At 41.2% G+C, this 12,798-nt stretch overlaps 1 protein-coding gene across 2 annotated transcripts in view; it reads left to right on the top strand.

The window, feature by feature from the left end:
• The window catches only part of PITPNC1 (phosphatidylinositol transfer protein cytoplasmic 1), a 231,428-nt gene that overhangs the window by 203,647 nt on the left and 14,983 nt on the right, over positions 1-12,798 (top strand). For both annotated transcript variants that reach the window (XM_045525869.1, XM_045525868.1), the window contains exons 7-8: positions 7,821-7,976; positions 10,857-10,920. In XM_045525869.1, coding sequence (XP_045381825.1) covers positions 7,821-7,976; positions 10,857-10,920 — 220 coding nt within the window. The remainder of the gene's footprint in view (positions 1-7,820; positions 7,977-10,856; positions 10,921-12,798) is intronic.

Below are 12,798 nucleotides of genomic sequence, written 5' to 3'. Positions count from 1 at the left end.
CACCTGGGGAGCTTTTGAACCGCTGGGTGTCCAGACTCCACCCAAGGTCAATTGGATCAGAGCACTAGGGGTTTGCTGCTCATGCCCAGACATTTCTCTCACAGTTCTGGGGGTCAGAGTCTGAAATCAAGGTGAGGCTCTAGGGAACAATCCTCCCTTCTATCTTCCAGCTTCTGATGGCTCCAGGATTCCTTGGTTTGTGGCTGCATCACTCCAGTCTCTGCCTCTGTCCTCACGTGACCTTCCCCTCTGTGTGTCTTCTCTTCTGTCTCTTGTAAGAACACTTGTCATTGAGTCTAGGTTCTTCCCACTTAGTCCAGGATGATCTCATCTCGAGATCCTTAATTTAATGACATCTGCAAAGACCTTGTTTCCCAAATAAGATCACATTCTTAGATACTGGGGGTGAGGACTTGGACATACCTTTTTGTGGGTCACCCTTTAACCCACTGCAGAGAACTTTCACCGTATTTTCTGATTGCTCCAGGTTGGGATCCAGCAGGAGTTTCAAGACACATAAACTCTCAGTCACACTAAAGTCAAGCTTTATGACATTTTATAATAGGCCAAACCTTGAAAAACAACATGTGGAAAGCCCCAGGGGACTTGTAACATTGGGGATAAAGGTCGAGGTTTATAAACCTCATTTTAAAATAAGAAAACCTGGAAATGAAAGTTTAAAACATAAAACAATGCTGTTCTTTTATAAAGAATGATGTAAGTGCTATAGCAGAATTTGAATCAGTGCCAAACTACTACAGAAACTGCAGAGACACAAATCAGAAATATATATATATATATATATATATATATATATATATATATATATATATACATTTTTAAAAGGTTGTAAAAAAGGTCAAGTGATTTGTGAATGGGGCAATTTAGATGCTTATGTTCACAAACCCAAGTGAGAAAATAAGAGTTGAAGAAAGTGATTGCAAGAGGAATGCCTCTTGGGAGGTTGTGGGGAGGAGAGTTGTTGGGGAGGGGATAGAGTGAGTGAGAAAAGAGAAGTTTGCAGGACCAGAGTATTTCAGATAAGACCTGGTGGTTCGGTTTTTTCCTCCCACCCCTCCTTTTTTGGGCCCAGCTTCATTCAAAAGCATTCAGCTAGATGTTCATTTCTGATCTTGAGTTTTGATTAAAGGAGTCCTCTGGTAAATCCTTCTCCCATACCTCCCTCCAGCTCTTTGAAAGTGAATCCCTAATTATAGGCCATGTTTGAGATCGACTAGATGAAATCAACAGCTGTAGATATGACACCAGACTGCAAAAAAATTGACACGCTGTTGCCATAAAAAGCCCAATTGTTAATTGCTTCTTTGGCATCTGGCTATCACAAAAAAAACCCTTTTGCTGTTTAATATTAAAAGCAAATGTAGTGGAAAGAACATTGGGCTAGAATTAGGGGAGGCTGGAATTCTAGTCCCAGCCCTGTTACCAAGAGCCTGTGATTAGGGAGCAAAATATTTCGCTTCTCTCAGGCCTCAGCATCCTTATCTAAAATTGAGGACATAAAACCAAATTATCACTTTCAACCTAAAAATTCTATTCTGGAATCTTGAAAATACAGTGTACTTCTCATTCCCATCTAGCCTTTTCCCAATAGCCTGATATAATAGCAATAGCCTGATATAATTTTATAATTTTGTGGCGTGATCAAGAGCCACACATTGATTTAAGCATCTGCGTGGTTCGTGCTGTGCAAGCAGTGCTTTTCCAGTCTCACTCCAAAGTTTGCTATAAGGCCTCACAAGTCTCAATCGCTTTGGAAATGCAATCCGCCAGTGCTTCATTTTTAATATTGCAGAGTCTTGTTTTACTCTTGAGGAGTGTGGACCTGGAATGTACATGAAGATTCTGGAACAGGTGCCATTTCAAACTTCGTGGTTGTTGGCTGCAGAAACAAGCCATGAGTCAGGGATGGCAGCGTGGGGCATGGCCATCTGCAGGCCTCCTGCTCAGGCACCCTGTACAGAATCTGAGGGGCATGGCCCTGGTTTTTCATTTTATTTCCCTAACTCTCAGGCTTCCCACCCTGCTCTGTTCACTGGGTTCTTTGTCTCCTGGTACTCTGGGTTGCCAGGAGCTTTGGCCTCCTCCTTTCCTCTGCTGACTCTTTACCCTTTATTTACCTAGTTGCTGCCCCAAGTAGGACAAGCTTCACTCAGGTTCGAGAGGGTTTGCCTGTCCCTGTTCTGTTCAACCACAGGGTGGAAGCCATGTCTTCTAACCCACATGATCGCTGTTAACATGCAGTTCATAATACCCACCATTTGCCTCTCTTGTGGGAAAGTCAAAAGACAGATGGGGAAAGAAACCAGCTTTCCCTGTTTAACTCCAGCTCCTGTGTTTTAAGTCACAGGAGGTACTTGGCAGGGATAAATTTCTTTGTTTATAGCTTTTAGGCTTGTGGCTGATTGTATGAACTTTTGATATGTTCCATGAAGGAACAAAGCAGCATTCATTCTCTTCACCTTTGGTGACCCAGTTAATGCATCTGTCTTTGTAATCTACTTAATGCATCTGTCTTGTTACTTCTTGCTGAGTAACAACCCATTCCAGAATTTCATGGCATAAAACAACAAGGGTGCATTATTTCTCACAATTCTGCAGTCTTGACTGGCCTTAGCATATCTTCTGTTCTTCATGGTGTTTGCTTGGACTGAAATATCTAAGGTGGCTTTTCACTCCTATGCCTCAGCTGGGATGGCTGGGGCATCTAACATCTGGTTTAGGGTCTCTCCATATGCCTTCACTGCATGACTGTCTTGGGCTTCCTCACAGCATGGTGGTCTAAGGTAATCAGACTAGTCTTTTTAGACTGTGGCAGACCTCCAGTTTCTGGCTTCCAGGTTCTCTTAAAAGTCTAAATTGGCAGGGTCTCATTTGCATTCTATCAGTCAAAACAAATCATAGACCAGTCTAGATTCAAGTGGAGGGGAAATAGACTCTGCCTCTTGATGAAAGGTACTGCATGCCACACAGCAAGGGAAGGAATTGAGATGGCCATCTTTGGAGATTATCTACCATAGCCTCCCTGGTGATATTAATACATTCTTTGATTTATTGGTCTTCCCTGTTTCTTTTTTTTTTCAAATTCAACATTATTTTAAATTTTTATTGCATACAAAAAGCTGTACATAATTAATATGCACTATGGCTTGATGATTTTGGAGATAAGGATACGCCTCTGAAACCATCACATAATCTATGCCATAAGCCTATCCATCATCTTCAAAAGTATCCTCCTGCTCTCTTATCTATTATTATTATTGTCTTTTTATTATATGGTGTAGGAGCACAGGGCAGGTAGGAATTAATCCCATGGCCTTAATCTTTTCCCAGCAATTTCAGGATGCTTGGGGAAAGCATTCTGTGTCTGCCCTAGACCATAGGATTGGACACCTCCCTTGAAGACTCCTTTGATTGCATTGGGAAGTGCAATAATGGCTAACATCAATCGAGTGCTTGCTATGGACAGGCCCTATGTTATGCCTTTGTCATGAATCATGTTATTAAATAATCATAATTTTCCAGGCCTATGCGATATGATTTCAGTAGATAGTTTCTAGGTTGGTTCAGAGAATGGAAACATAGCATGGCACAGTTAGCACCAAAGATTCAGAAATGCTACAGCTACACTTAAGGTCACAGCCCCTCCCTTCACAGAAACACTTATACCCTTTAGATACTTATTAGTCATTCACTTTTCCTTCCCCCTTCCCAGAATCCCTTTTGTCGATATTGTTCAATTCCATTAGCAAAAGAAACTTTGTATTTGTATTAATTAGATATTTGTCCCAGGTGGGTCCTTTTCCCACTGGTGGTCCTAGGCCCACTGACTTCCTGCAACAGGTGCAAACAAGGAGGGACTCTAAAGGAAGGTCAGGTCCAGGAACCCAGATCAGCCATGTGGAGCTGAGTCTGTTTCCTGAGCAGAGGGAGAGCACACACAGGCCACAGGCACAGTTGGCACCCTCCTCTACCCCTCAGGGCAAAGAAATGTGGTCAAGATAGAGCGTAATGTAACACCTGGTTCTGTACCATGCCCACAGAGCACACTCTGTAAATGCAGCCTAGGATAATGACTATTATAAAATTATCCCATGTAGGAACATCAGCAAACCCAGAGCCAGTGAATACTCTAAAAATCCCAGTGAGGTAGCACATAGCATTTTTTTAGATTGTATTTTTATATTTTTTAAAGGTTCATAAATATATAATTTACATACTATAAAGTTTACCCATTGAAAATGTATAATTTAATGGTTTTTAACATATTTAGGGAATCATGAGCCATCACCTGAATGTAATTTTGGGACATTTTAATCACCCCAAAAGGAAACTTTGTTCCCATTAATAGTCATCCTCATACCACTCCCTTCCCTCAGGCAACCACTAATCTACTTTCTTTCTCCATAGATTTACCTACTCTTGACATTTCATAGAAATGGAATTGTACAATGTGGCCTTTGGTAGCTGGCTTCTTTCACTTACTGTCATGTTTTTTGAAGTTCATCTCTGTTGGAACATGTATCCACACTTCGTTTCTCTCCATGGCTGAATATTGTTTCCATATTTTTGGCTATTATGAATTTCAACATCCATCATGTACACTTTTTTTTTTTTTTGAGAAAGGGTCTTGCTCTGTCACTCAGGCTAGAGTGCAGTGGTAGCATCATAGTTCACTGCAACCTCAAACTCCTGGGATCAAAAGACTCCCTTGCCTCAGCCTCCTGCGTAGCTGGGACTACAGGCATGTGCCACCATGCCCATCTAATTTTTCTATTTTTAGTAGAGACAGGGTCTCACTCTTGCTCAGGCTGGTCTTGAACTCCTGAGCTCAAGAGATCCTCCCGCCTCGGCCTCCCAGAGTGCTAGGATTATAGGCATGAGCCACCTCGCCCCATGTACACATTTTTGTCTGGATATATGTTTTAAAGTATCTCAGGTAGATATCTAGGAGTGGAATTGCTAGGTTAAATGGTAACTCTATGTTTAATCATTGAGGAACTACAAAAATGGTTTTCAAAGTGGCCATACCATTTTACATTCCCGTCACAATGTATGAGGGTTCCAATTTCTCCACATCCTCACCCACACTCATTATTGTGCACATAGAATTTCAACTAGTCTTTCACTTAAGTATTTACCCAATGTTGGCTGAGATTCTGATGCCCTGCCATGTGTGTATGATGGGTCCAAATTGGGTTGAGGCATTCACTCTACATTTATTCAACATCTATTATGTGCTAGGACCATGGCAATAAGGCCCCCTTGCACTCAAGGAGATCACAGTCTAGTGATAAAGTGGAAGTAGATGAGTAAATGATTTCAGTCTTGCCCACCTGCCGGGCTCATGACAGAGGAGGCTTTGGAAGCATAAAGAAGGAGCCTTCGTTCTGAACTACACAGGAGAGAGTTTTTGGTGGAAGTAACACTTGAGTTAAGTCTTCAAGCAAGGAAAGGAGAGTCAGGCAGCGTGGAGGGGTTGCCTGGGGAGAAGGAGCTGCAAGAAGAAGGTCCTATACCTGCCTAGGAGGTTTAAGAGTCCTGAGGCTTTGGAGAATGGGCTGCCAGGAGCTGCGTGAGGCTGAAGGGAGAGGTGTGACATCAGGATAGTGGCCCAGAAAAGATGTCAAAAGGTAAACAACATCATAAAGGGCCTTGTATTTCATGCCAGGGTGTATTAATTTTATCCTAAACTCACGGCGCCATGGACAGATTTTCAGGAGAGGGGTGAGATAGCCCAGGTATTCGTCTGGGAGGTCACCCTGGCAGCGGAATGGCGACTGGTGGATAGAGGGATTGAGAAGAGGTAGGTGGGAGGATACAGGCTCTACCCCGGCTTTGATGACGGCCTGGCATCAGCCTAGTGTGGAAATTGGTCCTGAGGGCGTACTGTGTTTCCTGGGGGAACAACAGTTTTTAAAGGGGGTAAAAGCAAAAGGTCCTAACAGAGAGGGCCAGGAAGGGAAGGGCAGCCGGAAAGCCCTCCGCAGAGGCTAGCACAGGGCGTTGGCCAGACCCCAGTGAATAAACCCGTCTACCTCCACCTCCCAAGCCCATCCCGAGGTACAGTCTGGTCTGAATTCAAAGAGCTGGGGCTGTCCCAGCCAATTTGGTTTCTCATCTCATCCTATCTCCTGTTCTATACAGGGCTCCCCAGGTCGCTCCCGGAAGGGGAGACACTCCTTTTCTGTTTCCTCCTGTGGACTCTGCTGTGCTTGTGAGGCTCTTGCCCTTCCTGGGCTCCCAGGAAAGTCTCATGAACAGGATGAGGTCCCGGTAGAGCAGCCCCAGACCCAGGACTGGACAGCAGGACCTGGAGCAGCTGAGAGTCTCTGTGATAATGAAAGTTATCTTATACACATATGTTTAAACATAATTACTGGCTTTTTTGTACTTCATTAGTTGATGCATTCCTTCTGACGTATCTCAGAAAAAAATAATCCTCTAATGAAATAATCAGCAGCTGATTTCCATGTGGTAATCATTGAGCAACTGTTAAATGGTTAAGCATTTTTTTATAAAAAACCTTTTTACCTTTCCTATTTCATTCCTGTAATTGAAGTATAACACACAGCTTAAGTGTAAAACTCAGCATATTTTTACGTATTACATCCAGATCAACATATAATCATCCCAGAAATTTTCCTCATGTCTCTTCACACTAATCCCCCCTCCCCAAGAGGTTACTGCTCTTCTAACTTTTGACACCATAAATAAGTTTTGCTTGTCCTTGAACTTCGGTTTGAATCATACAATATGTACAGGCTGCTTTTGCTCAGCACGGTGTCTGTGAGAGCCGTACATGTTCTTGCGTGCGTCGGCCATTTGTTCTTTTCTGTTGCCATGTGGCATATTCCATTGTGCGGATACACCACAATTTATTTGTCTGGTTTCCTGCTAATAAACATTTGGGCTGTTTCCAGTTTTTGCCTCTATGTTTAAAGCTGTTTTGAATATTCTAGTGTAGTCTTTCGGTGGCCTTATGCACTCATTTCGCCCAGTAATGGAATTGCAAGGTCATAGGTAGGTAGGCATGTGCTTAACTTTGTAGATATTTGTAGATACTGCTGAGCAATCGTCCAAAGTTGTTAAACCAATTTACAGTCCCATTAAGGGATTGGACTTTGTTTTGGGGGGTTTGTTTTTTTTTTTTTTTTTGGTAAAGTTTATTGCCCCTAAAATGGAGGAAAAAATGCAATAGAATATTACAAATCTAACTTTAAATCACTTTTTTGACATTTAAATAGATGAGCTACCTTTTGCTTATTTATATTATAATTCCCCTTTTTAAAAAATGGGACATCATATAATTTGCCCTTTTAAATAAGTGCACAATTAAATGGTTTTTAGTATATTCACAAGGTTCAACCATCACCACTATTCGATGCGAGAATATTTTCATCACCCCAACAGGAAGCATTGTACCCATTAGTCACTCCACATCCTTTCCTTTCCCCAATCCCTGGCAACCGCTAATCTACTTTCTGTCTCTATGGATTTGCTTATTCTGAACATTTCATATAAATGGTTGAACTTGTTAAATTCTTTTAAATGGCAAATAATATTTGTACATACTCATGGGGTACATAGTCATGTTTCCATACATGCAATGTGTAGTGATCAGATCAGGGTAATTAGCATACCCATCTCAAACATTTATTTCTTTGTGTTGGGAACATTTAATAGCCCCCTTTTAGCTATTTGAAACTATGTATTATTGTTAGCTATAGTCATCTTACAATGCTGTAGAACACTGTAATTTATTTCTAATATATCAATTTCTGTAATATATTTTTTCCTAGGATCCTAAACACTTCAAGTCAGAGAAGACAGGACGGGGACAGTTAAGAGAAGGCTGGAGAGACAGTCACCAGCCCATCATGTGCTCCTACAAGCTGGTGACTGTGAAGTTTGAGGTCTGGGGGCTTCAGACCAGAGTGGAACAATTTGTACACAAGGTAAGCAATCCAACAGCAGTTCCTGGGCTTTGGACAAGGTAACTGTCTTTATTGTGAAGTTGGAGTGCATGATATATAACAAATGCACAAGTGCTGAGCCAACATCAGGTAACTGCATCCAAAAAAACACTTTTTGGATGAAAATGCATTTTATGTATGGGTTTAATTTTCTTCCACTACTAGATGTTTCATACTTCATCTCTCATTATGTGACCTCCTTGTCTATTGGGTGAGTATATTTGGGAAGTGGGGCTTTGGAAAAATACCTCTCACTTTGGCACTGAGCTAATCTACTTCCAGATAGAGGCACTTCAGAAGAGGCAAGAGGACTTACCTGTGTGCACAGCCCTAAGGATAATAATTCGCACTCAAAAGATCTGCAAATGTGGGTACCTAAAGTAGAAGATGCCCCAAGAGACAGAACAAGAAATCCCAATAATTCCCTGAGGCAGTATACCTCAGCATTTCTGCTCATTTAATAATTCTGTTACCAAAGAATTATCAACAACCTCAGAATGCAGATTTCAGTTGTATACCCACTTTGGCTAAACATGTTAATTTTGTAGCAGGAACCCACTTGGTGATGGTTTATGTTTTCTCAGGGTTTGTAACGTGACTCTTCTATCCTCATGGGGAAAAAATGGGAAATGTAATGTTGTCTGTTGCCCTTTGTAGCTGCTCCCATTTTCTTAAAAATATATACTACTCAGATTGCCTCTACATTCCAGATAGGCTGGCTATCTGTTTATTTTTCCACTTAAGAACTGATAAAGAATAGCTTTCCAAAATTCTTTGGGAATTTAACTGGAATTTAACCTTAATGCGTTGAGCTTTTCATTACTTAGATGGATTTGTCTACTGAGATTGGAGGCCAATAAAAACTCTAATTTTTCAATTTAGGTCCAAGGAATAGATTGCCAGTCACTTGAACCCTGGTCACTTAGGCTTATGGTAATAGCAGACTCGGGAACAAATTTGAGAGCCTTGGTGTCTTCTTAAACAGAGATATACGTCAATCCTCTACTGAGCTCCAGAACCCATTCTGCCAGCCAGGAGTGGGAATAGAGTAAAATACATAGAAACAGAGTTCTGGGACCTCGCATTTTTCTTCTGTGTCCTGGTCCTGAAGCAGGAAGACAGTCACAGCTCCCAGAGTAAATATTTCCCAGCCTCAGCTCTGTGTCTGTCTAAGGCTTTGTCTTCTTTGACTTCCCACAACATCCTTTTTTTTTTTTTTTTTTTTTTTGCAACTTTTTGACACAAAATGATCTCTTCTCACTAGGGCCGCTATCCTAGTGAGTTTTATTTGCTCTCACAAAGCATATGCCCATTGCCCCAGGACTGCTCACTGTGTTTCTTTTCTCACAGATGACTTTGGCTAGTTTTGAGAACCTATTTCTTTAACATACCTGTAAGATTTATGCTTTGGACGCAGGCATTTCCTTTGCCCACTTTCAAATATAATGAAGTGTTATCAACACCCCAAAAACACACCTGCTCTGGCACGAGTGGCTAATGAGTATCTGAGGCCAGCATTTGCATGGGTTTAAGGTGCCAGGGATGCCTTTCTCTGAACACCTTTGTTTTTTTTTAAGAATCTATTCACAGTTAAGGGGAAAAAAATGTTCGAAAGCGAGCCATTAGCATATTATTGAGTTCTTGTTTCCAGCCGACAGCTGTGTTGTGCTTTACGAAATAGGGTATATTTACTGATGCCTGGATGCTGTTCTTTTGATTTCCGTCAATTTGACACACTCAGCACTCAAGTGTGCATGGCTGCATGTCGTTTCCTATATTCATGATATGTTTCCTACTTCCAAGTCATAAAAGCCTCACTAGATATCCAGAGGCCTGGAGTAATAAACACTTCATTATCAATGCTTTTCTTGTTTCTGAAAATTCACCCAATTAAAATCCTTCATTTACTGAAACATGCTTGAACCTTCCACAAGAGGTTTTTGACAATCACTGGATTTGTTTAGCAGGAGGAAAGGAATGTTGGAGGGAGATTGTGAGTATCCAAGAAATGTAAAAACCATATTTACACAGGACAAAAAAGGATACCATGACCTAAAAGCACATGAACAGTATAACACACAAACACAATATATGTTCTTTTCCTTAGCCTTTTATTGCCATGATATGTCACCATAAGAAACAATTTCATTTCTTTTGTCTCTAGTCAAGCTTATCATTCCCATTATGTTCTGTTCTAGTTCAGGTCTCTTTTTTCATCTCTTTCAACAATAGTTGACCAAACTTCTTTTTTTCCCCTTCTATTACATGGAAGTCAAGCCTAAAAGGACATCTACCTACCTTGTATCCCATACTTTCATTTGTTTTTTAATTGAATCAATATTTAGGCTATTTCATTAGAGAAGAGGGAATGTTAAATGATCTTTGCTTAGAAGTGACTTGCTGCCCAGAAAAGTGTTCTAGATTTCCAATATTTATGACATCTGGGCACCAGTGAGACTCACACCCTCCCACAAATGAAAAGTAGGCACTGGTAAAGATAAATGAAGAGAAAAACTTCAAGGTGATAGGCCTAGAGATTCATTTGTATCGCTGCTGTGTGACTACCAAGTGGTTTTCATTAGTTTGTACACACCCTGAGCCCTACTCTCAAATAAGCCAAAGAGATTAATTCACAGCAAGTATATGCATGCGATGGAAAGGTCGGGGTGGGGGGCGGGGGAGGTAGGGTGGGTGCAGCAAACGCAATATCTGTGTGTATCAGCCTAGAATTGTCATCACATATAGACAGAGGGATTGTGAAACTCTGTAATCACCAAGATTCTCAGAATTGGGAACAACCTATTTTCCAGATAGTTTTAATCAAACATAGTATTATTTCAACCTCCTTCTTTTACTTTTTAGGTGGTCCGAGACATTCTGCTGATTGGACATAGACAGGCTTTTGCATGGGTTGATGAGTGGTATGGTAAGTCAATTTCTCTAAAATAACTTGTAGAACAACTTCATAACATGTTGCCTTGGGCTTTCAGTCCATCTGGCTTCAACAGATACCTAGAAGGACAACAAAGGCAAGGCTACTGCCCCCTATGTTGGAAATAGCACTGTCCACTGTGCATAATGAAGATATAATTATAGAAGGCTGGTCTAAAATAATCACAGAATTATTGACTAAGTCAGACCTCAGTATGTTTGATGCTTGCGTAGTTGATACACAGGGCTCCATCATTCTCTGCTGGATGGGTTTTAAACCCATCCTAATGTATCCCAAACTTCAATTCAAGATCAAAGCTGTCTGAAGCATCATATCAAGTAAAAGCAGTCCTTTGATTCAGAGAACACTTGAAACAAATCCCTCACCAAATACACACAGGTTCTGCAAGAATCCAAGGGCATACAGAGGCATATGTGCCCCGTTAATCCTAAATGAAACTATTGTTGTGGCTTTTTTTTTTTATGATATGGGAAGAGTTAAACAAGTTCTGTACATTTCCAGCAAATGTAAACAAGGTTAACTTCATCCCTTGATGGATGGACCACCCTTCCCAGATCACCGGCAGTATTGTTTGTCCACATGAATCCTCTGCATTCTCAGAATCAGTTATCAGGTGGTCAGTGTCCTTGGCTATAAATAGAAATGAACACGGCCAATGAGTGACTTAAGTTAGATCTGATTTTCAGGTCGATTGTCTAATGAAATGCCCTCCTCCTTGGCCTTTTCCTAAGTCACATTAAATTTGTTCTGAGTGTAACCTAGATTGCATTTGGTTCCTTTTCTGTCATTGTTCCACCAATTCTCTCCTTTTTCTTAGCAGAAGACATCAAATTTAAAGTAAGAGGATACATTGGATGGAATGGGCAAAGACAGTGATTATTATTAATGTTGCTATCTATTTCTGAGCCACATTTAAAAGGCATGGTTCTGTGGGCTATGGGCTTTTTTTTTTTTTTTCCAATTTTCCCAGATCTGCACCTTCTGAAGAGCAAATGCGTCTTCCTGGGTTTGTCCAAATGCAGATCGTCATTTAGTCTCTCTTATCACACACCCACAGGATGCTGCTCTCGTAAAGCAAGCGCGCTGGCTTTCCCCCTTGTCATGAAGTCTCCCAAAGACCTATTTGTGGTTCTCTTTCATGAGCCAGGAAGAAGGAGCGTCTCCTGTGATTACTTCCTCTGATCCTTAAATCTTTCTGGTTGGTTTTTCTGGGTAGCTTTTCTCAAATTCTCAGAGGGAGCAGAGACTCTAAAAAAGGATAAGAACTTCTGGTCTCTCCTGACTCGTGCCCCTCAGAGCTCTTGGTTTCCTTGCTACCAACACCAAGGGAACCAAAAGGCTATTCAAAGAATAATAGCTTCAAACTAATTAGAAATTTGGCAAGAAGACAGGCATCCGAAGGGCTGGAAATGTGCCACTTTGAAAACCAAGAGAGAGGGTGCTTGGACGTGTTTCTCTCTAGCACCGGAATGCCTTTCAGGAAAGGCAACATCAAAAATGGTAGCTGGGCCCTGATCAAGAGGACAAAACATTGCAAGGCTGTGAATCAGAAAAGAGGGTTTGATTGGAGGCAGGATAGAAAGAAAGAAAAAGATGTGGGTGGGTATCTAGCAAGTGAAAGGCTGGTAGAGGATGGAGACTGACTCTTTTCTATCTCAGTGGATGCTGGGGCTAAAATGAGACTTAAGGACTTTTAGTAAAAAAAATTTTTTAAAGGAATTCTTAGATTATTACAGGGAGTCCAAAGCTAGAATAATGTATCAAAGGAAGTGGGCCATCTCTAGTCCAGACACCTTTAAAAAGAGAACACTTACTTGTTTTCTTAGGATGGGGTAGGTGGAAATAGATAAC

This window comes from Lemur catta, chromosome 15 (genome assembly GCF_020740605.2).
Source record: "Lemur catta isolate mLemCat1 chromosome 15, mLemCat1.pri, whole genome shotgun sequence".
NCBI classification, from domain to species: domain Eukaryota; kingdom Metazoa; phylum Chordata; class Mammalia; order Primates; family Lemuridae; genus Lemur; species Lemur catta.
Note: the sequence above shows the minus strand (reverse complement) of the source record. Positions and strands in the feature narration are given on the sequence as shown.